Below are 24,321 nucleotides of genomic sequence, written 5' to 3'. Positions count from 1 at the left end.
AAGGAATTCAGTCTGAGACCAAGTTAATGGGAACATCGTGGTGTGATCCTAGGATTTCAGAGGAGTCTCAGCTGAAACAAGCCCATGGGTGGCCTAGAGCATTTGTTAATGCCTTCTGCTCTCTTCTTGTGCCACACTGGGGCTCCAATGGTTGTTGCAGAAAAGTGGCAAGATACTCAATGGACGTTGTCGTGGGAGGATACGTGCTGATTTGTGTATTGCATTCCCCATGGAGGACTGTGGAGGACAGGGCTTTCCAATGTTCCCATCCCACCAGAAGGCCCTTGAGTAGGCAGCATCACTCATCCTGTCTGTACACAAACCAGGATAAACATCTTTGGGCTGTTCTTTCTAACAACACACTCACAGTTGTCTGGCACTGACTCGCCAGGCTGTGAGACCCAGTTCCTTAGTGAGTTCTGCTGTTTGCTCTTCTGCCTGCTCTTGTTTATTCTGCTGTGTGATCTGTAGGGAAGAGTCAAGTAACAACAGCAATTCTAGAACAAATCTTTCTACACCTGCATTGCTAGAAGTCCAGCTAGGAAGAGGGAAGAATGACTCATAGTGAATACTTCAGGGATTTTGAGAGCCAACGTCTCAGTTACTCTCCTGCTGTACACTAGCCAGGCTATGAATTGTGCTTTATGAGGTCAAGCCAGGTAGCACTGTGAAAGGAGCACTGAGAGAATTGTTTAATGTAGGAGGACTGTTTCTGTTATTAAAGGAAGTTTTTCAAGTTAATATGGGCATAAAATTGGATTCCCAAGAAAGGTAGACTTAGAGATGCCACCAGTGATGCAAAGAATGTATTGCATGTAACTATGATGGAATAGTATGTACATTTCAAAAAATATTTTCACTAAATATTTTTGGGTGTTTTGAATTGAAAAAATGCTTTATTTTAAAGAATGCTTGTCTGTATTTATCATTCTCTAGGAATGAACCTGTACTGAAAGTCAGGACCTGATAGGAAAAAGTTCTCCAGGGAGTGGTACCAGACAGGCAGTGAGAAATACACTTCAGGGAGAGAAAAATTGCCCTTGTTGAGAGGAAATGAAATAAAGGGAAATGTAGCTAATGATGTTTTGCTAGGTTGTTAGGAAGTTTGATAGGGTAGTACAACATAAAGTGTTACGTGTTTGTAATCTAAGAGGAAAGTGCCCTGAAATGCTATTGTAAATAATAATTTAAGCTTACCATTTTGTAGTCACATTGTAGGGCTGTGGCATATACTGGTGAAATTATAAAAAAATCATTCAGATTGTCATGGTTAGGGGTTCAATATGGACATAATAGGGGAAAAAGGAGAAAACTTTCCAGCTTATCACTTGCAGTTGATGTCCAGTATGGATAGACATCTTTCTGAGTCAAACGCAGAATTTAACCAGAAGGTCCCGTAGGATTTAACCTGCAGCAAAAGTGCTTGTCCCTGATACTGACCCATTATTTCAACTCAGACTACTGTACCTTACTGCAGGCTGAGCTGTAACTGAGATAGGAGAGCAGATGAGAAAGAAGAGTGGGCGGGGGGGGAAGTATGTCAAAACCCAGCTTTATTTTCATGTCCCATGTAGCAGTAAAAGAATGGGAGGGCAAAGGAGTCCGTACTCATGGTGCTGTCTTGAAAAAGATCATTGCAGCTTTCATGTGGAGATTTCCAATGTCCCCAGAGCTCCCCAGAATATCTCCTCTTTAATTCAAAACCTGCTTCACCCTTGCTCCTCCACTTGCCCACAGAAGATTTCAAAGCCTAACAGTTAGATGTGGTGCACAGTCCGTGCTCCTGTGATATCCAACGTGACAAAAGAAAATAGGGTTAAATGCAATGTCCCTTGAGAATTTATGGGTTTATGAAGTGAGAAGGAATTTAAAAGAATACCAGTATAGTATTTATTTAATTTATCTACTGTGACATGTCAGTCAGTTCCATGATGATAGACACTGACTGACAGTGTTTGTGCTGGCAAAAAAAAAAGGAAACTAATAGCCATTAGCACAGTGTCAAAGTAATACAGCAACACTCACTCATTTTGTGAAACAGCTTTGCCTCAGCATGAAATTGTTAATGGAGTAGGATAGAACCTAGTATGACAAACTAGGCACTGGTCTGGGGCAAGTGCACCACAATTTATCTTGGTGCTGACTCTTTCTCTCTAGCAAATGCAGTACCAGATCTGTGGTTTTTGACAAGGCTGTGTTGAGTATGTTGGTATTTTTTTGATTCTGTCAGCAGTTTAATTGGTTCAGCTGTGATTAGCACAAAACTTCCACAGGTTAGTTGTCTTGGTTTGGAAAGACAGGAGTCTGCTAAGGAAGGCAGGAGCTTCTCCTTGTTGAGTATGTTGGTATTTTTTTGATTCTGTCAGCAGTTTAATTGGTTCAGCTGTGATTAGCACAAAACTTCCACAGGTTAGTCTTCACAAAATTTATTTTATGGTAAGAAATATTAAACTGTCAAGACAGTTTTTTTTCCCAGTGTAAGAAATGTTTGCAAATCTTTAAAAAAAAAAATAAATCAACAGTGTTTCCACTGTGATGGATTTCTTTATTTTTAGAAAGAGATTGTCCCCAGATCAGAGCATAATATATATGCAGCATCATCACTGTTTGCTCCTACTTTTGAAGAGAGAAGGAAAGAAAAATATAAAAAGTGAGATTTGATAGGAATACATACTAATATTATAGAAATTTAATTGTATAGAAATTAAAAGCTGAAGAGGGAAAAAAAACCTCAAGAGATACTGGTAAGATTTTAAATAAAAGAACACAACCACACTTAGAGTAATTGGACTGTGAAATATTAATCTTCCTGATTTTTGTACAAGTGACTTACTCATAACTATTTATGAGTTTCTTAGCACTCGACTCCCCCTATCTCCCCCTGAAGACTTTGTGTTTTGCTTTTTTGCTTCAGGATGTTGTTACTTCCATCACAGCTCCTCCTTTCCCCCCATTTATGGTACACTCCCTGCTGTCTAATCCTCCCTAAAAATGTCAGCTACTGCTGCTGGACTGATATCCCTCTAAACAGATTAAAGTGATGTGTGTTCCTCCAAGGCTCCCCAAATGCAAGTGGTGTGCTTGCACGTGTGCTAAGCATAGCTTTGTGATAGTACCAGCAATGTGTAGAGCGCTATTTCATGTGCTAAGTGGTAAATATAGCACAAGGCACAATTGTGATAGTATTTATAAGAACTTAGGAAAAAAGGCCTTGATTATAAGATAATGAATTAACTTGGCATTGGCTATAGTACTGTCCTGTGCTCCACTTTTTCAGAGTGCAGTTAGAGTTTCACTAGGGGAAATTTAGCAAAGACATAAAAGAAACAAAAGGGTAGTGTTGTAGTACTGTCTGGAAGTTTGTTAGATGCCTATCTTGATGTAGAAGAATAAACTACTTTAGAAGAAGACGCAGCAAAAAGAAATTAGTGCTGAACCCTGGGAGAGTAAATAATGATGGAGACATATGCCTACTGAGAGAATTTGGTTCTTACTGTGTACTGCAGGTGGAAAAGGTGTATGACCCTGTCAGCATAGAGCTTCACCCCTATTTGCACCATTCCACAGTTTGAGACACAAGAAACATGGAAGGGATTAAACACTGAGCAGCTCTCCTTGGTAATTTTGGCTTGTTCTCTCAGATCCCAGGAGTCAGGCTTATAAAACTTCCACTGTTTTTCCTAAATGTAGCAGCATTTTACCAACCTGGTTGGTGCATTTTTGAAGGTTTGGGAGATTAGGTGAAGAAGAGAGGAAGTAAGGGCTGAGGTGGGAACTACTTGTAGTTATCACAATCTAGGACCTTGAACATAAAATTGAAAACATGTGAATGGGAGACCAATTTCAGTCACATTCAGCCTGTGACTCCTTCTCATTGTACTGGTAATCAAGGAGTAAGAGTTTGTCATGTTCTCCACAGATTAAAAGATCTTTACCCCAGCTCTGGCATCTGGTGCACATCTGGCAGGTTTAAGGAGAGTGGAAATGGGAACACTTTAGCCACTTAATATGAAAATCCCTTTACCCTCCAGCATTGTAGATTAGAGGGTATTGGTAAAACCTGTACTTTTAGGTGATCTTTGTAGCCCAAGAAAACTCCTAGCCCAATACACCAAATTTGGATTGACTGTGCGAGTGGAAAAACATGAGGTGCAGTGGTAAAAGTGGTCTCTCTGGAAGGCTGGAAATGGGGATATCTGCTCCCCAGAATATGCAGAAATCCAGATTTTTTTGCTAAGCAAAAAGCCTTAGTAGCTTGTTATACATAGATGAGTATTAAGGATGCCTGAACAGAAAAGTGTCTGAAGGCATTCTCTTCTGTGGAGGGAAACAGCATTTTAGCAGTTTTCAAACTAAGATTGAAACCAGTTTTAAGAGAAGTTGGTGATCTTCATGCACTGCTCTGAATCTATTCTGAGAAGTGAGATAGTGCAAACAAGTGCAGAGAAAAGCGACAACCAGTTACCCAGCTGAGCAGAACACTGTTCTCCTAAGAAAAGCACTTTGCAGTGTGTGCTGTGTGTCCATTAGTCTTTGAAGTAAAAAAGCCTCTAAGGCCAATGAATAAACTGTTGCTTATTCTATGAAATAGGTGTAATTTGAATTAAGAGGACAGGAAACCCTCATCTGTAGCACCGAATGAGAAAGTTTCTACCTGTCTTTGGTAACTTGTAAAAGCACTGCTCCTCTGTTCATCAGGGGGGAGAGAGGTGAATCTAGGAACATTGTCCTTCCATTTTCCTCTTTGCCTGTGCAGGCAACCAGAATAGATTTAGCTTCTGCTCTAGTGGGGAAGATAAAAAGTGTTTACACAGCATGAAAAATTATATTTATCCATCACTTAAGACGACAACCGAGCAAATGGGAACCAGTCCATCTGGATTTTGCCTTTAAACTGCCAGGTTTAAACTCCTGAAATGGAGAGTGGTGTGAGACAAGAGTAAGATGGTACAGTCCAATAACTGAGCTCAGAGAAGCCCTTGGAGAAGAGCAGAGGGCTCCATTTTGGGGAGCCTGACAGACTTGGTTATACAGACTCTGTCTTGGAGCTCAAACCAGCTATCAGATTTTCACCAGGAACTGTTCTCTTTGTTATATGAAAAACAGGGGAATTTTTAGCTTTTTGTTGTAATACAATTGCCTGTTTTATGGACTCCTTTCCATTGCTGCACCCAGAGGTTTAGAAATTTATTAGAGGAGAAGATGTTGTTCAGGCAAACATCTAAAAATTGTGTTTAAACCTGCCAGACACCAGGAAGAAATTAACCATACCAATGGAAGCTATTTAATTTATGTTTTAAAAAGTCTCAAAAGCATAGTGGGGGGTGAGGGGAAGACATCTATTCACCTTCAGAATATAATTGAAGAACCTACATCCAAAACAGTCTGATGGAAAGTGTTCCTAATCTGACTGTTTGTGGGAATTACATGCCAGGAGTCTATCACCCAAAACATTGACTGAAATTAATTACATTTTTTTTAACACAAACTGTGTAAATTCATTGATAAAAGTTTCTAGAAAAATCTAGTATTCATTTGCATATTTTTGAACTTATTTGGAACTTGGAACTCATAAAATGTTCTTTGACAGAATTGGCTTTGTTGATAGACATGTTGGATATCTATTGAGTATTTTTTGCTTCTTTTGTACTTGGAAGCAATTGGTGAAATGCAATCACTTGAGAAAGAAAATGAAACCCAATCTGAGATTCATTCACACAGCAGGAGTTCTCTTCTCCACAGGTGCTTATTACTATGTTACACATAACCATAATAGCTGAGCCCCATCAGTTGTGACTGATAAATTCTGTCATTTGTCATTCCCACTGTTCTGTGCTTACCCCAACAGGCACGTTTTTTGTGCAGTTGTATTTTGTTGCTTGTTTTATTTGCACACATATTCTGTGTATACATCTCTGAATACATTACATTCCCTCCTTGGGGAAGTAAGCATACACGAATGCAGATTCAGAGAGGGAGAGGCATTCTCCCTCTATTTTCTCTCTCTTTCCCCTCAGCTGAGTTTTGTTGGGGGAAACAGTGTTGCATGGGGAGGAAGGGGCAGTTTGCAATGACTGGGTGGTTCGACCTTCTTAGAAATAGCTCCTGCACCAGTGGCTGTCGCATTTTTGGAAGCAAGTTTCACTTTGTGAGACAATCAGTTGTTGTTGGCTGCTGCTCTTTCCTTAGACCATTCTTACAATCTTCTTGCACCAGGTGATTTGAACGTCGTGAAAGTAAAGGCTGAGTTTTTCAAATGTGGGTGCCTGAGGTTCCTGTATTTCAGTGCAACAAACTTTCTAAGTGTTAACATTGATGCCTGCATTAATCATCCTACTCAGGGTGATCATCCAGCTGGAGTTAAGTCCAAGTAACGCTTTCTCCGTATTGCTGAGAGTATATTGGTGCCTACTTTTCACTTCGGCTAATTTTCCTCTAACTAGGAAGGCTTAATTGCCCACTGGAGTTATACAGCACTTTGCTTTCATATGAAACCCATGTTTTGCTTCAAAGGAAAGAGTGTGGAGAGGAGCCGTTTGGCTTCAAATGACAAGTCCAGTTGACGGTCCCTTTTGCCATTTGACTCCTTATAGAATAGCCTTTGGCAGGGCGGTGTGCGAGAACCTTAATTTGTTACAGCTGTCAGAGAGACGTGCATTGCTTTCTTCTCTGTTCTGCCTGCTTTCCTCTGGAAATGAGGTTTTTTCTGTCATGCTCTCTCTCTGACAGGCTGTCCAACCCTATCCTATTTACTTTTTTAATCCATTGGCCAATTTTAGTCCTATTTAGCACTGAGGCAGATGCCTTAATGATATTGAGTTCTACCACTGTAATGAATAGTGGCAGCCAGATAGAGGAGAGAGATGTAATTAATGCCTATTCTGATGAAAAGATTTCAGTGTGAGCTCAGCTTTTTCTAGGTATCAGGCTTTATTAGCTCTGCTGTGAACAAAACTGCCTGGGTTTATATTGTAAGCATTATTGTTGCACTTTAATTGGTGGCTTTGCCTCTGTGATTTATCTTGCTATCATGCATCAGAGCCCTAATGAGGGTTCAAAATGCCACTGAGTGTGACAATGTTGAGTATGTGGGCTGGTACTACCAAGCATCAGCGTTACTAAGTCCGGGAGATAACAGAACTCCATAAGGACAAAAATCTCTTCTTTCATTACTCCCCCTGACCCTGACTCCTTAGCTGTTCAAGTTTTATGGGAGGGCCAGTATCTGCTGCCTGGGGTTTCCATCTTGAAGCAGAGATTGCAGCATCTTGGGCTGCCAAACACCTTTCCATGCCAGAAATCCTCCTTGAATCATACAGAATTCACCTTCACCAGCTTTTGTGCTGGGACCCGGGGTTCCTGCCTGACCTTCTGTGCAGAAACTGTACTGTGTCTCTTCCCATTGCTGCAGAGCAGCACGCCTGCTGTGGATGGAGGAACAACGTGGAGACAGTTCACTTCCTCCCTTGTTCCGCTAGAAATTTTATCCATGTAGTACCGTGGCAGGAGGGAGTAATGGAGATTAGGACAAACTAGTCTAGCCATCCCATTGAATCTCTGGGATAGTTCTGTCAGTTTACCCGAGGAAGCCAGTTTGATGTGCATAATTCAGACATTTCCTCTCTTACATGGTAGTCTCTTACCTTTTGCATCTTGCATATTCTGTAAAAATGTGGCAGAACAAGCATGTTTTGCCATCTGGAAAGAAAAAAAATCATAAAGATTATTTACTTGAAATTGCAAAAAGTATGTGTTTGAGCACCTAGTCTTATTTAGTCAAACCTTTGTACAGGGTTTGAGCACCAACATCACACATTGTTTCTAAATTTTAAATTTATTAAAAGGCATATATTGGGAATACACTTAAATGGGTTGTATGTGCAAGTTCAAAAATTATATGGCTTAGATCACTGCTTTACTTGTCTTTTAGATTTGAGGTTTAGAATTGACCTGTCAGATTTTCATAAAACAGGCTGGTTTTATTCTGAGTTATTAATCTGAGGCAGAAGTGGCAAATAAGGTGATACATAGCCCAGTAATGTGATTATTTTTAAAATTCCAGGCTTGGCTCACAATGATGTTCATAGATGATCTTGGTTGACTTCCTGAATAAGTGTGCAATAAGTGTATTCTTTTATTCGTATAGCAAGATATTTAAACATTAATTTAAGAGTAAGTCAGCATGTAATGAATAAATACTCCTGCAGCTTAGTCTGCTCTGTGGTACCTCTAAATTTTATTTAGACTTTTGTGTTACTCTAGTAATATACGTGGTTTTTATCAGCAATTGGAAATTGTAAGGTACTCACCACTAATTCTGATAAATAGAGAGAATGAATGTAAGTATGTGCACACTGTGTTAAAAGCTTTTATTTTACTTGTTTTTCATTGATTGTTATTTTTTCTTCTCATAGAGTATGTCCTACTTGTACATGCCAGAAGATGTGTGATGAGTTTGCAGACCTGTCTAGCTTCACAATTCTTCCTTCTGCATGCTTTTTTATTACTCCTGTCATGGAATATATTGCCTAATTTGTAAATATGAAAAGCACTGTAAAATGGGAGTTAGCAATTTACTTAATACCATGCATGCACAATTTTTGTCAGTTTTTTAAATAAATGAGCTCTTCTCTTGGAATACAGGAACCTTTATGCAGAGTGCCTACAAACACTTTCACAGTTAGCAGTTGTCTTAATATTGGTCCTAACTAGTAGAGGACCCAAATCTCTCTGAAATGAAGGATATCATTAATGTTGCTTGACAAATTGGAGATATTATGAATAATATCTCAGAACAAAACAAACTTTTTGCTTTCAAAACTATCAGTCAGAAGGATTTTTTTATTACTGTGCCAATCTTTTTGACTTCCATAAACTGATTTTTGATTTGTAAAGGGTTCTGAGCATAGCCCTGAATTTTCACATGGTCTCTATAGCTTGGCACAGCTGGAGTGCCTGAAGCAGTAACCTGGCTTTCCTTAGGGTTCTCTCTCTGGAACTGAGTAAATTTTGCTCTGGTTTGTGACTCAGGGAGAGAGTTTCAGTGGGTTGGCTATGGGTGGCTTAAGGGAACATAGGAATTTTTGCTTTCCAATTCTGATTTTAGAATATGCATTTCTCATATTCATTTCACATCTGCAAAAGTTGTGTGAAGAGTGTAACATGAATATGTGGAAAGAGGATGAAGATTTCCCATTGAAATTTTGTTTATGTTTTTTTCTTTTCCTTTTCATTCCAGTGAAATGAAGCAGAAATTGGATGAAGAGGGCAACAAGTGCAGCATCCTTTCCAAGCAGCAGAAGTTCAATGAGCACTGCTGCATTCGCTGCTGTTCCCCTTTCACATTTCTGATCAACAGCAAGCGACAGTGCCAAGACTGCAAGTACAACATCTGCAAGAGCTGCAGCACTTACCAGAAGAAGGAGAAGGCTTGGATTTGCAGTGTCTGTCAGCAAGCAAGGTAAAAGCCTATTGTTCAGCAACTTTTACAAGGCAGCTGTGGCCTGACCTGAGCTTTTCCTTGTATTTGTCTCTAGTTAACGCTGGTGGGATAGGATGTGAAGTACCTGTTTATGTAGAGGTTGATTTATTCCTGACGTGCCTGGTTTTTGTAGAGGCTAATTTGTCCTGAGAGTGTTTGGTTACCTGTTGCATTTTCCAGGCTTGTTTAGCTGGACTGATGTATCGGCAAGCAGGAACTGGGCATAGCTTGTGCAGGACTGGGATGTCCTGAAACACCTGGGTTACTAATGGAACCTGAGCACAGATGGTGTTAAGACAGTTAATAGTTTGGCAGCTAATCCCCTTGATGGGTCAGAAATGGAAGGAAGAATATTTGTGAATAGATCATCCAGCTGTGACTGTGTTTTAGAGTGCTTTTCTAAATGCCAGCTTATTGGTGGGGATGCCTTGAGCTTAATTTGGCAAGTACCCAAAGAAAATAGCGGTGCAACCTGTTATAATTCATAACCTGCTAAAGAATATGCTGCCAGGCTTCTATTTGCAGAGGGTATCAGGGATTTACTGTCTCACCCCTCTGAGGGTAACAGAGCCCCAACATTTAAAGATAGCACCAGAAAAACAAAGCAAAGCACTTAACAGCAGCAGAGGGGTCATTCCTTGGATGTGACTGTTATAGTCCTTGTCTCCAAGTTCCAAAAGCAGCTGTAGCTGTGGTGACATAGTCCTGACCAAAATCCTTTAACTCAGACAAGAAGGGTGAATGAAGTAACTCAATTCCTTATGGTTTAATTTTGACCACTGGTGACTAAAGCCGTGTGCATATGTGACAAGAATGGCTGTTTATTCCTTTCTCTTTAGTGGAGAACGCAGGATGAGGACAAGAGACAAGTCACTTTGCAATGCTTTATGATACTCCTGTGCTCACCAAAGCCATACTATACCCTCTTGTTTCCCATTAACACCCACTTGAAATCATGGAATCATTAGGTTGGAAGAGACCTTCAAGATCATCAAGTCCAACCAATGCCCTAACACCTCAATTAAACCATGGCACCAAGTGCTACATTCAATATTTTTGTAAACACATCCAGGGATGATGACTCCACAACCTCCCTGGGCAGACCATTCCAGTACTTTATCACTCTTTCTGTAAAAAACTTTTTCCTAATATCCAACCTGTATTTCCCTTGGCACAGCTTAAGGCTGTGTCCTCTGGTTCTGTCAGTTGCTGCCTGGAGAAAGAGACCAACCCCTACCTGACTACAGCCACCTTTCAGGGAGTTGTAGAGAGTGATAAGGTCACCTCTGAGACTCCTTTTCTCCAGGCTAAACACCCCCAGCTCCCTCAGTCATTCCTCACAGGGTTTGTGTTCCAAGCCCCTCACCAGCCTCGTTGCCCTCCTCTGGACACACTTGAGCATCTCAACGTCCTTCCCAAAATGAGGGGCCCAGGACTGGGCACAGCACTCAAGGTGCAGTCTCACCAATGCCAAGTACAGAAGGATGACTTCCCTGCTGCTGCTGGCCACACTATTCCTGATACAGGCCAGGATGCCATAAGCTTTCCTACGAGATCTGTGAATTAAGTTTGTGCCCTTTGACACAGGTCCTTAAAATCACAGAGATCCCAGACAATGCCAATTTCCAAATGTCAGTCTTTGAAGGCGAAGGTGGCTGTGTTGTTTGGGGTACCTGATCCTTCTCTGCTTTTTACCCTGGAAAACCTACAGAAACCGCCTTTTCCCTGGTGAGGAGACAGATGAATGACAGGAGGATCTTTTCCAGCAAAACAGAGAGCCAGTGCTTGTTTCTGCCTTAGCCATTCAACCATTTCATATTACACCTCTTTATTCCATTTATCCTGCGTTCACCCATATGGGCAGCAGCAGCACAGCAGCCAGGTTTGTGGATGCTGATGAACTGCACTTAAAATATCTTTTGCTGACACCACAGAAAATATCTCAGAAGAATTTAATTTCAGAAGAAAAATCTGTAGCTATATCATAAAAATGCTATTTCTGACCCTTGAAGTCACGGCTTTGCCTGTAACTCAGTTATAAACGTTTTCTTTATTTATGAGACCTGAGAGACAGCTTGAGTTATTTTCCAGTGAATAAATTAACTAACACTGTTGCTAATCATTTTATGTTCTGGTTTATTGGACTGTGCTAATCCCTGTAGGTAGAGGGGGGCTAGTATTCCTCATTTAACTCTCGGTCAGTATTTCTTCCAGGGTAAAGCACAACAGTATTTTTGAGTTCCTCTCATCTTCTCAGTGACTTATCCCTCAGGTAGACTCTGTTCTCCTGCCTCTCCCCAGCTCCTATGCTTGTGTCTTTTATTTTTAGGTTTGATAAGGCAGCACAGGTAGTGGAGGTGGTTCTTGATTTAGCTGTTATTTGCCCACTTATCTTACTGCACAATAGAAAGTGAACTCTAGTGGGATAGAAATATCTGAAGACCGTGTTCTACACTCAAGAAAAGCTGACATGGTGAATTAGTCTTTCAAGGCTTGACCCCAGTGGAGATACCTGTTGTGTTGATCTTCATCTTCCAAGGCAGACATCTACATTAGCATTGAGCAGAGAGCAAAAATTCAGGTCACCATTTGAAACATAGAACATTTGTAGAAAATCAGTCAAAAAAGTTAGTCTCTGCTTCTTCCAAAAGCAGAAAACTCATCAATAAGCCAGTGAAAACTTTGGTGTTTGAATTCCTTTAAAGCACATCCTCTGTTACCATACATATTTTAAAAGTTAGAAAGTGGGCTTGGTATGGAATCTCAGGCTCAAAAATGTCTTTACAGCAATTTCTGAATTAATCTTGTGAAGAACAGGAGAATCTTCCTTAAATTTTCCCATTTCCCAGATTTAGCATGCATTCTGCAAATGCTTTTTGATTTAGATTTGTCTCTGAATACTATTATTAATGTTCTCAGGGGCTTCACCTCTTATGTGTATCTTTTTAGTCTGTAAGTACTCTTCGATCAAATTGTATAATACTAATTTCAATTTTTTGATTTCTGTCTAGTTCAGTTCCGATTCTTGCGAAGCCTTGTACAATGTCTCCTTGTTAGACATCTGTCAGACAATGCATTTAGGCAGCTTGCTGAGGTCTGTACTTTTTAAGTTCTCTTGGCTAAGCTGATTCCAGGCACAGTTTCTTTGCCCACTGGATTAATGCTTTTGATGCCAGACACAAAGGTTCTTTGCTCATTTAGTAGAAATAAGGCATGCTTTATATGTGTCTGAGAGCACTCTTCTGTTCTCCAAGGAGCCACATCCCAGAACACCCTGATTGTGGTACTCTGCTTTTTATTTCAACACTTGTAGTAATAAAAATATATATTTTTTAAAGCATAATCCATTAAAATGCATATTTTTGCAGGTTTTTTAAACTAATCATGTTTTACTCCTGGACTGATTAGTATGAGTATATAGAGTCCAATCCAAAATAAGTTGTACAAACATCTGGCTGTTCACCTCAGCCTTTCATGACTATCATGCATGAATTCCCCTGCACTCTTGGTTCACTTCTTCTGTTCTCAACATCTGTATGTCAAAAGATGTTTGTCTCTGTTGTGAGTGGGAGCATGGGCACCTAATCCTTTCATGCCTTCACCTCCCTCTGTCCTGTGATTTTCTCACTTGTTCTCAAACCTCTTGCTCAGGTGGTGAGAGTTCATCATTTAGTGGACTCCTGCTTTCCTTTCTTGATCCAGGCCATGGGTGAGAGGGTCTGCAGGAAGTCATTATTCTGCTTTGTAAGAGCTGCCTTGTTGGTGGTGGTCCTTTGCTAGTAACAGTTACTAAGAGACAGAGACTCAGACACTGGTCCTTTTCTCCTTTACGTCATCAACTAGTGAAAAGCACAGTCATGCTGCACATACTCAGACTTCCTGCAGCCTAAGTAGTGTTTTGGGTGGCTCAAACTGGGTCTCAAAAGTTATCACACTAGTTGCTTGCAGCACAGATTTATTTGAATGTTTAAGAGAACTACTCTTTAAAAAAAAAAACTTTGGTTTTTGTACACCCAATATAGCTGCTGCTTTTAAAAAGAAGAAAGCAAGGGTATAGCAATTACTTTCATCAGCTCTTCAATACAGAGTTATTGTTGAATGTTCTTTACATTTTATTTTGAGTTTTTTGGAGTGCCTTGTTGACTATAACCAGACTGTAACAATTTGCATCAGTAGCAAATGTAATTGTCTTACTGGAATTTGATGACTAGTTAGGCTACTTAGATATGCATTAAGGTTTTTGATGCACATCAGAATGAGATTTGAGAAAATGCAATAAGGTCTAGTCTACCTGCAGTGCCCAATACATACAACTAGCGTGAATTGGGATTAACACTACAGTGAAAATGGAGCAATGCTTCTGATAAAATGAAAATTGCAACAGAAAATAAAAGTCTAGACTTGGCAAGCAGAACACTCTTCAAATAAAAATGAGCTTTGCCAGCCTCAGGAACAGTCCTAAATAAAACCTTTATATTTCATATGGGTTTTTTTTGGAGGACTCTATAAAACAATGTAATGTGTTTTAATGGTAGCAGAACAAAGCATGTATATGTGGAAACATGATAAAGTTGAAGTTAGCCTGCCAAAAGGTACATCTTTTCTGCTTAGCTGATGCAAGTTTTAGTGTAAAACTCTTTACGGTCTCTTCAGGGAAAAAAAGATAAAAGCACAAAATTTGAGAAAACTTTGATACTGTACTTGAGGAAAAGTAATACTTCTAGTTAATAACTGAACTTCGTATTTGTTTGCTAGTGCATTTGGCTATAACTAAGCCAGCCAGTTTCAGGACTTAGTTGTGGAAAACTGATGAAGATATAATGCTGCTTAGCAATTTTGTTTTGCTTTGAAGCAGGCTCAACCATCTGGTAAAAGGAAGCCAAAATGTATTTTAGGTAGTCTGTCTCAGCCACAGCTTGGAGCTTTGTGTATAGTTTTGTGACAGTTGCTATTTCTGCTCTTTGAGGTCCCTGTCTGACATTAGTGAGAACTTCTACAGAACTTGGAAGCTGTGACATTGTCAAGTCAATGCCAGGAAATGTGTTTTTGCTTCTGAGATCATAGAATTGTATAGGAACATTCACTTGCTCGGTGGCATAGCACAGAAGAGAAAGTCTTAGTTCTACCATGGGCATGTTGTCTTCATTTGACCCATATGGGGGTCTTGTTTTGCTTTTTTGAAAGTTCTCTGAATGATTCCATTCATTTTGTACTTAAGGGATTTACTAATTTTAAGTAAATTGCAGTGAAAATTATTCTTCTCAGTTGTATATACTTGTAGAAATTGATGCAATTCTTTCCAAAAATGCATGCTGCTCTATGCAAATTTTTTTCTTCCTCCTTGTCCTGCCATTGTCTCTCTGTTTTGTATCCTGTTGCTTGACCTCCTTGTCCTTACCATGCTTTAGCATCACAGTGGATCATAAGCACTATATCCTTTTTCTCACTGAAAAAGGAGAGCAAAGACAAGAGCTTTGATTTTGCACAGGGGCCAAGAACAGTCTTTGGTTTATTCAGTTGTTCCCTAACTGGAGGAGGAGAGAGAGAAATGTGCAAACTGGTTGCTTTGACAGGTTGATCTCTGCTGGGTTTTTTGCTATACTGATCTGTCTTAATTATTTTGAAGTATGCGCTGTGAAGAATTTAGTTTCTGCTAGACAGAATAAAGCTGAACTTGCATAACATACAGCAGACTGCAATGCTGCGCTTAGCTTTAAGAAAAGTATCTAAAGATGGAATTGAAGAGGAAAGTAGGAAAGAGAGGTCTATTAAAACAGCTAAATACAAGGGCTGATTAGGCAATCTTTTCTAGCTTTAAGTAGCCTTGGAAGTGAACATGTGTCTGAGTGCATGGAGGACTAATCAGTGTTTTAGAATCTCTGGATCCCAGTTTTAGCTGTCAAGTGACCTTGGGGAAACTTCCATGTGTCAGGTTTCTCCCTGTGCAGAATGGATTTGATGACCCTGAGCTCTCGGAGTTTAGTGGTTAGAAAGTTAAATGCTCTGGTTGTAAAGTGCTAAGTATTATTAATGTACTGTTATTAGAGTTTTGCTGCAGTCAGCATGCCTAAACCGTTGTGGTTTTCAGTTGCACAGAAAGGTAATGCTTGGATTCTTCTGGGGAATGAATTAGGGTAGAATATCGTGGCTTTATGTTCAATATTAATATATAAATGCTTGCCTGTGTTTGCTTTCACCTATCTTCAGTTGCTCACAGTAAGAAAGGCTATTAAGCATTTTCCCTAGTAGTAATAAATATTACATAAATAGTGCGCAAAAATATTGGGACTGCTTACCTTGGAGGAGCTGGATATGAAAGGATGTAGCACAGTTTTTCCACATAGTAAGCAGCCTACAAATTATAGGTTGGACTTACTTAGCCTTTCAGTTTTGCAAAAGCTGAAGGACTCTCAGTGAGGGTGACAAATTAAAAGCTAATTAAAATTGCACAAGATTCTTTAAGTATGGGCACTTAATGTCATGTGGGAATATCATGCCTTGCAGTAGCTGAGATGGAAAATATAAAGTATCAAGCACAGCTTATGGAAGAACTTCCCTTCTGTCAGTTCTGCAACTGGAACTTGCTGTGCTGTTCATCATAATATGTATGTAATAAAACAGGAAGCCATGGTGTGGTTTGCACTCTGGAGGTAGCTTTAAGCTTAGCATAGTGTCATTTCACACAGACATAGCACTGAACGTTTTTTTATTATCACTAATGAAAGATTACTGCCTGGTTTGATGTATGTTTGTTTCAGCATTTGGTGAGTCTCCATGCTTTCCTCTGTTGTATTTGTGCAACCACCAAGATTTAACAGTTTGCCATTGTTAGCAAAAGTTTTTTTCTTGGTGAGAAAATTGGAAAACCTCTGGACTTGCAGCCACTGGCAGCGAATGGCAGTAAGAAATGTGCCTTTCCTCTAGCTAGTGCAGTTTGCAGTATTACTATCCTAAAATGTTCTTGTGTTGCCAAAGAAGCTAAAGTGAGAATTTAATTTGTCATTTTAAAAAAGATTGACCACATCAATAAATAATCACTCTATGTTCTTATTGTTCAGGCCCTCCTTTCACATGAAATAGATGCTGAAGCACTGCTTAAGTGTCTTCAATAAGAATCTATGAGATCCTACATTCACATGTTCCATCCTGCTTCTGCAACTTGAGGGAAAAGGAAGGTGGAAAAAGCAATTGTCCTGTGTCTGACAAAGACAGGGTTTTACAAATTTGTGCACTGAATGAAGTGTTTGGGTTTCTTGTACTTTTTTTGTAGTAGCATATCTTTTCTGCATTTAGGTTTTTGTGAAGTCTTCTTTCAGATAAGCCCTGCATGAATCTGGTTGGAGAGTTAATTACTCTTCTTATATCTTCCACTCTCAGCTTTCAAAGTATGACCCTAGATTTGTGGATCATGAAATAAATGGTAATGGTTACCTGTTAGGTATTCTGGAAGTGTGTTTCATGCATTTTCCTTTCTTACATCCCACCTGCATCTTTTGCTAGAGCTGTCCAGGCAAACATCTTATCCATTTTAGCCCAGGAGTTAACAGCCATCTCTTTCATTTGTCTTGTTTTCACAAGCAGGATCATGTTAACATAGTGGAAAAGCCATCTCTGACCTAAAGCTGTCTTTGAGTTTCCACCCCCATTAATTTCAAGTTGTTTTATTCTTTTTTTAAATTTATTTTTGCAAAAACAGCTTCAAAAAATGAAGATTGAATTTTGACATAGTGCCTAAACAAAAATTGCCTAATGCCAGAACCCTTTTGTTTGCAGAAGTTGTGAACTCTTTGGAAGAGATGTTTGATCACAGCAAAAGAAAGCTTTTGTTTTCAGATTAGTATTGGATTTATAGTGCACTTGGGATTTACTTTGATAAATTGTTTTCATCAGAAAGGTGCTATACTAAAAATGAAAATTCTTCACAGTAACTGGAAAATAATGAGGACCAACATAAAAATAATCATACCAAATATGTCTTCCATTCTCCTCCTACCCCCACATCCCCCACCAAAACATTTGAAACTTATGTACCTTTCTGGGAATCAGCATGATGTGGCTTTACAGCTTGACTTTTGTCTCTAGATGTTAGAAGCCAAAAGGGAGTTGCTAACACTCCTTTGAAGGAGTTTTGTTAGTCCCTTTTTTTGAGGGCTGTTCTGTGATGGAGTGGCCAGTGCCTTCCTGAATGAACACTTTAGTTTTGGGAAGGAATCTTTGTAAGGTAATGAGATGGGTGCAGCTGCTGGATCTATAATACTGCCTGTCCTGATATTTGTGATTTGAAATTTAATAGCTCTAAAGTTTGCTGTTGTAATTTGACAAGTGATGTCTCTGTGCAGTGTGTGGGAGTCAGGTGACCATACTGGTTCTTTTTTGTTTCATCTCTGTTTCTGTCCACTGATGTGAAGATTTGTGGGGGGCTTCTCCAGGCCCCAGACTGAAAGAGCCTTCCTTCTCTTCTTATTAAGGCCCCAAGAGATAATTAATATTGAATGAAAATTTGTTCATCTAATTAGGAAATACTGTTTCCCATGATCCTACACACTCTGAGGTTGTATGTGAGAATAATAGCGTAATGGAGACATCATTCTTCGCATTGTTTTCAATTGCTGATGACAGATTTGCTTTGTTTTCATGGTTTTTCCTGGCTGCCAGTGTAGGGGCTTGTAGAATAGTGCCTGGAGTATGGAAACTTGAATAAATGCTTGTTAAATAGAGGAAACACGTTTAAAGAATGGTAGAAATTGCATCAGGAATCACAGTTGTAATCTTGTCTCTGATGTGTTTGCAGAACTTCATAACCTAGGGGGTTTCTTGAGCTCTCTGTATCTCAGGTAGTTGCAGCTGTCAAAAGCACTTTCTAACTCTGGCAAGAAAAAAAGCAAATTAATATTTGTTAGCAGCAAGAAAAACATTATAATGACTTGTCCCAGTCCTTCAAACTCACCAGTAGCCAGGCCTGTCTGTGGTGACAGATACCTTCGATCAGACATCCTTTTGGAGACTGTCCCGAGGGGGCAAAGACTGTAGAGTGCTGTACTGAGAAGTGTGAATGCAACTCCACTGTGAGCTACATCTGGAATGACCCTGCCTCCTGTGCTTCAGAAATTCTGAGCCATTCATGTTCTAAAAAACCCCACATTACAACTGGTGCCTTTCAGTCTTGGGCATTGTGACCTATCACAAAATACCTTCTTGTGTTTTGCATCTAGGATCCCAGGGCAGTTAGATGTAATATGTAAATATTAAAGCTAATATTTTGGAACATATCTGTACCAACATTGCTTCCTGAAACTCCTCTGAGTACAGACCGCTCACACAGAAAACATACTTAACTAGTGTCTCTCTTAGTCACATAGTGTGGCAACAGTGGTTATTCTTCTCACCGTGGAAATTATAATTAGAGGTTGAATATTCTTGACAGACACTAGCTTTCAAAGCAATCTTACATAGGGTTTGGGTAGAGAGGGTTGGTTTTGAGACATGTGAAAGCATACTTTACCGAGTCCATTCTGTGCAGCACATTTTAATACAGTATTTTCTACTTAAAGAGTGTTGCAGTTGCTACCACAGAAGGTGGTTCTGGCAAGAGAAACAGCAACAGAGTAGAGTGAAAGAAGATTGACAGGAAAAGTATAAGGAGGAGGGTAGGGGAAATAGTACAATTGTAGTTTGAAAAATTAGTCATGTAACGTGTCATTGTAATTCCCAACTGGCAATTAAACAGCACATATCTGCATAAAGGATTAGTAACACTAGAGGGTAATGTTCAGGATCCTGAACAGCACTTCCAGTATGTAATTTGCAAATGGTTTGATGGATACCTGCCTCACACACTCCATAAGCTACCGCATTTCAGTGCTTAATATAATTTCCAAACACAGACTTCCAGCTTTGTAGGTATCTGGCTAACTTTACAATATGTTGCATTAATGGACTTAAGGGAAAAAACAATGGGACAGCCAGCTGGAAAAATTACACTGTTTATTCTTCCTCAGGTCAGGGTTCTGTGCCAGCTGCCAGGGCTGTAGTGACTGGGGCTCCAGCAAGCTCCTCTCTGGTGATATGGGAGGTCCAAGGTGAAACAGAGCAAGTGATTCACAACAGGTTCTGCAGGGCTTGCAAAGGCAGCAAGTGAGAGCCTGAGAAAAATGCAGAGGTAAATTCAAAACAATGCACATTGAGTTTTCTGTAATGATATCACTTTTATGATACCTTTTTTTTTTTTTTGTGACAGCTCACTTTTGATAGGATTAATGGATGCCAAGTAAGCTTCTCAGGTGATCAGCATGGACTAGCTACAATAACAGCATCTAGAGTAATCTGGATGTGAAAAACATTGAGGAAGGAGTTTTGGGACGGAAACTCTCTTTGATCTCAGACAGCTAGGACTTCAACCTTGCAGGCTTTATCTAAATCTGCTGACTTTCAAAGGGATACAGAGCGTTGTGCTAAATGAGCGTATATGTCATCTCTGGAAGGTTTGCAACAATTTTGGCAGTGTCCTTCCCACAGCTGCCATTGTGCAGATGCACCAGTTACTGATATTAGAGCATCATGTGAGAAAATTACTGCCTCAAAATTCTGAAGGTCAGCTTTCCTTCTGATGATCTCTGTCTAAAGGCAGCTGTGTTACACTTGGCATGCCCCAGGTCCTTTTTGGTGAAATATAATACATGATGATGGTAATTCCTTTATGTTTAAGTGTAGAGTTTCTTGGGAAAGCACCTCCTCTTATGTTCTGCTCAAGTTTCAGGCACAGAACAGCTGACGGGTGCTACCAGAATGTAAATACAGATCAGCACTGCTTCTGAACTCTTTATTTTACAAAACATCGTGTGGTTCAGACTTTTCATGGCTTTATTAGCTCCTATCACACAAAGATTCTGCTTCACTCAGTTCACATGTACCACTCCAGTTATTAAAGGGCACATTGAAAAGTTGCCAGTGCAGCATTGCTTAAGCTGAAAAATGTTGTCAGAATTACTTTGTAAAATAAAAAGTGAATGTATGTCTTCTCATTGTTGAAACCAGGCAATGACTTCTGAATTGTGTTGAATCTCATGAGCTGTCTGATATTTGCACAATTTTCATTTAGGTTATGAAGGCATCATTATGGCTTTCAAAATTATTTGGACACTTACATTTTCCTGGATTGTTCCTGATGCATTCTGTGCATTTCAAATGTCTTTGAATGGTTTCTGAAGTGCAGAAGAACTTCAGCGTAACTTTGATGTATATTTAAAGGTAGAAAATTAATACACAGATTTTGCTATGGAGGAAAAGAGCATTTCTTCCATCTCCCTACATATCTTATATCACAGATATATATGAGGACTTTTAAAGTTTTTTATAGTAATTTTTATAGTACAGGAAGGGAGGAAGTATTTTTATTACTCTATAGGTGACAGAATTCAGGTGAGGAAGTAGAAGGCGGACCTGGATTCTGCTTCCTGCTCAGAAGGTGCTCACCATCTGGTGTTGAGTAGGTCACTCTGGCTTTCCCTATTTTACTCCATTATCCTACCTTGATAAATCTCATGTGAACTTTATATATATATATATATGTTTTGGTTTGGTTTTTTTGGGGGTTTTTTGGTGTGGTTTTTTTTTTTTTTTACTTGCTGTCACGCAAACCTGGAGCCTGGAGTTTAAATAAAAACCATGGATGTAACAGGCTCCATATGGGAAATTAGGGTTTTGGAAGGCTCCAGGCTCTGGTAAACTTACTGCGTCTTGAATGATGAACAGCATATACACCATCCACTTAACTAGGTCAGACATTTTAGAACTTTTCTCCTTCTGCGTCCTCTGTAAGGATCAGTCCAGAGCCTCATCTCATCTATCAGAATGAAAGCATCTCCAGTCTACTTTTCTCTATTGTCCTTATTGTGTGTCTGTGTGTTCTGTGCCTGACTTTAGCCAGAGTTTGCAGAAAGGCCTTCCAAGGCAGAAGAGCATGTTACTTTGTTTTACACACAAGGTAGGCCCGTGTTCAAAAAGGCATCAAGATGGCTCAGATATTGCTGCCCTGTTTGCTGTAACATGGGAAAACACTGGAATGGTGGGGACACAGAGCTGGGGTTTCTGTCTTCAGATTAAAAAAACCCCACCCTGTAGATTTTTAAAAGTTGGTTCACACTGCAGTGGTGTGTTTTTTCAATGGTCAAGGCAGTGCAATTGAACCTGAAAGAGACCTGTGGGAAAAGCAGCCTTTCCTGTCCAAATGATTGTCAAGTAAAATCTGAGGAGAGCTCACTGGAAAATTCCTTAGCAGAGAACATAGCAGATGGGAAATCTCAATCAGAAAAAAAACCAAAACATAAAAATAAAGCCTTGCATTTAGCGAAGGGAAACACCTCCTCCGTAGTAGCTGTCTTTAGCTGCTAGATTTCATGGGTTTAATAATTTTTTTAATAGTGAAGTAAAAATCTAAAAACTGTGCTTCTTCTGGTTGTCACATGGACATTATCATACATTCTGATTAACAGACTGTTTCAGGCTTGTGTCCAGGGCTGGCTGATTGGGTTGAAATTGGACAGCTGATACAGTAAACTCTAAAAATTGTCCTATAGTTAGATTCTTCACAAGTAGCCTGGTCCATTGTGATGGGATTTCTTAAATCATAGCAAATCCTGTTCATGAAATCAGATATGGGTGTACTTACACAAATGACAGCTCCTGTTCTTTCTGGGAAGACCAGCAGATGAAGTTTACAAAGATGCACCTGGGGACCCAGGCCAGGAATGAGAACTTAATAAAAGTGAGAATTTAGATTCTGTAAGGGAATTAATTTCCTTTTAGCAGGACTTGTAGATATAGAGTGAGCTAACTTATATCCTACATGTTTCATCCTGCATGTTTCAACTAACTTCCATTGTTATAACATGTATGAGAGAAAACCAGCATGTAACAAACACAATCCTTGCCTTTCATTAGTAAGATCTGGATCATTCTGCCGATGTGCTTTGTGTATTGAGGAGGGTGTTATTTAAGCATTATTGATAGAACCTCCCAAATTCTGTTATTTACATTTTGCAAGAAAAAAGACTAAGAACTCAGACACTATGTGGTGGGAAACAATTAGCTTAACCAGAGAATGCTTTTAACTGGGACTGTGTGTGTTAGCCAGATTTTCCTTAGTAAGCGGGCAGTTTCTGTTGAGGCAAGCCAGAAAGCATAACTGCCTTACCATGCTTTTGTGATGGCTTTCTTGTGCTAAAAATGTCTTTTGCCTTTGGTAGCAAAGATTCTGGCAAATCTATAGAGATCTGGGGTAGGGAACCAGGTGCTAAGTATCTTTATTGCTTCTCTGTGATGTGACTTCTAATTCTGTCAGAACAGCAACATATTGGTTGTTTGGCTCTTTTCCCTATTTGACATATATGTAAGACAAACAAAATCATCTTTTTTCCTCATTTAAATGACTTGCTCTCACTAGTGCAGCATCTTCCTAGAGGAGGTAAAATGTTCCTTGGTACCAAAACCCACATAACAAATCTTCAGAGCCCCTACACTGGCACAGTGCTTGTTCCAGAGCACAAAGGCTCGCTCCTTTCAGGCACACATCTCACAGGTCTGTTCTGCTTTTAATTCTAGCTGAATAATTGTCTCCAGATGCTTCTATAGATTCATCTCAATCTGAACACTGCCCTCAGAATAAATGCAGCATTTACAGCCTCTGAGAGTCTGCAGAAAGTAAAATGCTTCTACCATTATCATTACTGTTGGACTTATTAGACTGCTGCTTTTATACCTAATAATTAAAAAACCTGCAGCATCAGGGGATATTGCTCCAGGTCTGAAATAGATTAATTCAAGCTGACATCAAGATTTAAATGAGCTTTTCTTTTTCTTATGACAAGGAGCTGTACAATCTCCCTTCTTTTTTTTTTTTTTTAATCAAATTGCTAACTTAGTCTGGGTTTGCAATAGAAATATTTTTTTTCCAAGAGATAATAAGCTCCTTCTGTGAGGTGAGTTACCTAGCTTTTTACTTTTCCAAAAGAATCAATTTTTTTGTTATTTTTCTCCAGTTACTCCTGTTTTCATAAGTTTACAGTGAAAGATCACAAATTAGGGCCTTTTGTGGTTTACACAAAGCCTCTGCAAGATGTCATTTGAGGTTCTTTGTTTCCTTTGATGCCAAGGATTTAGTTGTGTGTAAAAGTACCATGTCTAAATGGCTTTTCTGTGTATTTACAACGTCTTTGGCCTCATTACAAGAAGGACATGAGAAATGTTAATTTAGGATATTTAAAAATCCACAGTGGTGCTGTCAGAGGGAGGAAAAATCACCCTGAAATCAACCTTGCCTTTCAGAGTCAGTGTGCATATATCTAGTGGGATCATATGGTCCTGGTTTAGCTTATATAAATAAATATGAACTATAAATAAATATTCACTAACATCATCTGTGAAATTTACTTGATGTTATTATGTCAATACTGTTTGTGTTTCCATAATTGAAGTTAAAATGAATTAAATATTTGAAGCAGAGCTCCACCAGAGAGATACTTCACAGGAGGTATCTTTCATATTGCTGCTAAGATTAAGAAATACATCTAGGGGGTTGATGTTAATATTCTGAAAATTTTATAAGTATCTTGATTAATTTTAATTTAATCTAATTTAAAAATAATTTCTCTCCATAATATAGCATAATGATAGAACAGAGCAAGCTGTTCAGACTTCCCATTTCACTGAATCACTGAAGCCTTTTGTTACATAAGGCGAATTTTCTCTTGCCACATGGTTTTTCTGCCATTCTGTATATTGAAAGTTTCTTTTTCAGCAGGGAATTAAGACATAATGTTTCACTGACAGAAAATCTTAAAATC

At 39.3% G+C, this 24,321-nt stretch overlaps 1 protein-coding gene across 3 annotated transcripts in view; it reads left to right on the top strand.

Annotated features, from left to right (window-relative positions):
• Positions 1-24,321, top strand: part of MYRIP (myosin VIIA and Rab interacting protein) — a 190,641-nt gene that overhangs the window by 67,369 nt on the left and 98,951 nt on the right. For all 3 annotated transcript variants that reach the window (XM_031059421.1, XM_014308202.2, XM_005423931.2), the window contains exon 2: positions 9,239-9,460. In XM_031059421.1, coding sequence (XP_030915281.1) covers positions 9,239-9,460 — 222 coding nt within the window. The remainder of the gene's footprint in view (positions 1-9,238; positions 9,461-24,321) is intronic.

The sequence above is a fragment of the Geospiza fortis genome, unplaced genomic scaffold (assembly GCF_000277835.1).
Source record: "Geospiza fortis unplaced genomic scaffold, GeoFor_1.0 scaffold346, whole genome shotgun sequence".
In the NCBI taxonomy this organism is placed as follows: Eukaryota; Metazoa; Chordata; class Aves; order Passeriformes; family Thraupidae; genus Geospiza; species Geospiza fortis.
Note: the sequence above shows the minus strand (reverse complement) of the source record. Positions and strands in the feature narration are given on the sequence as shown.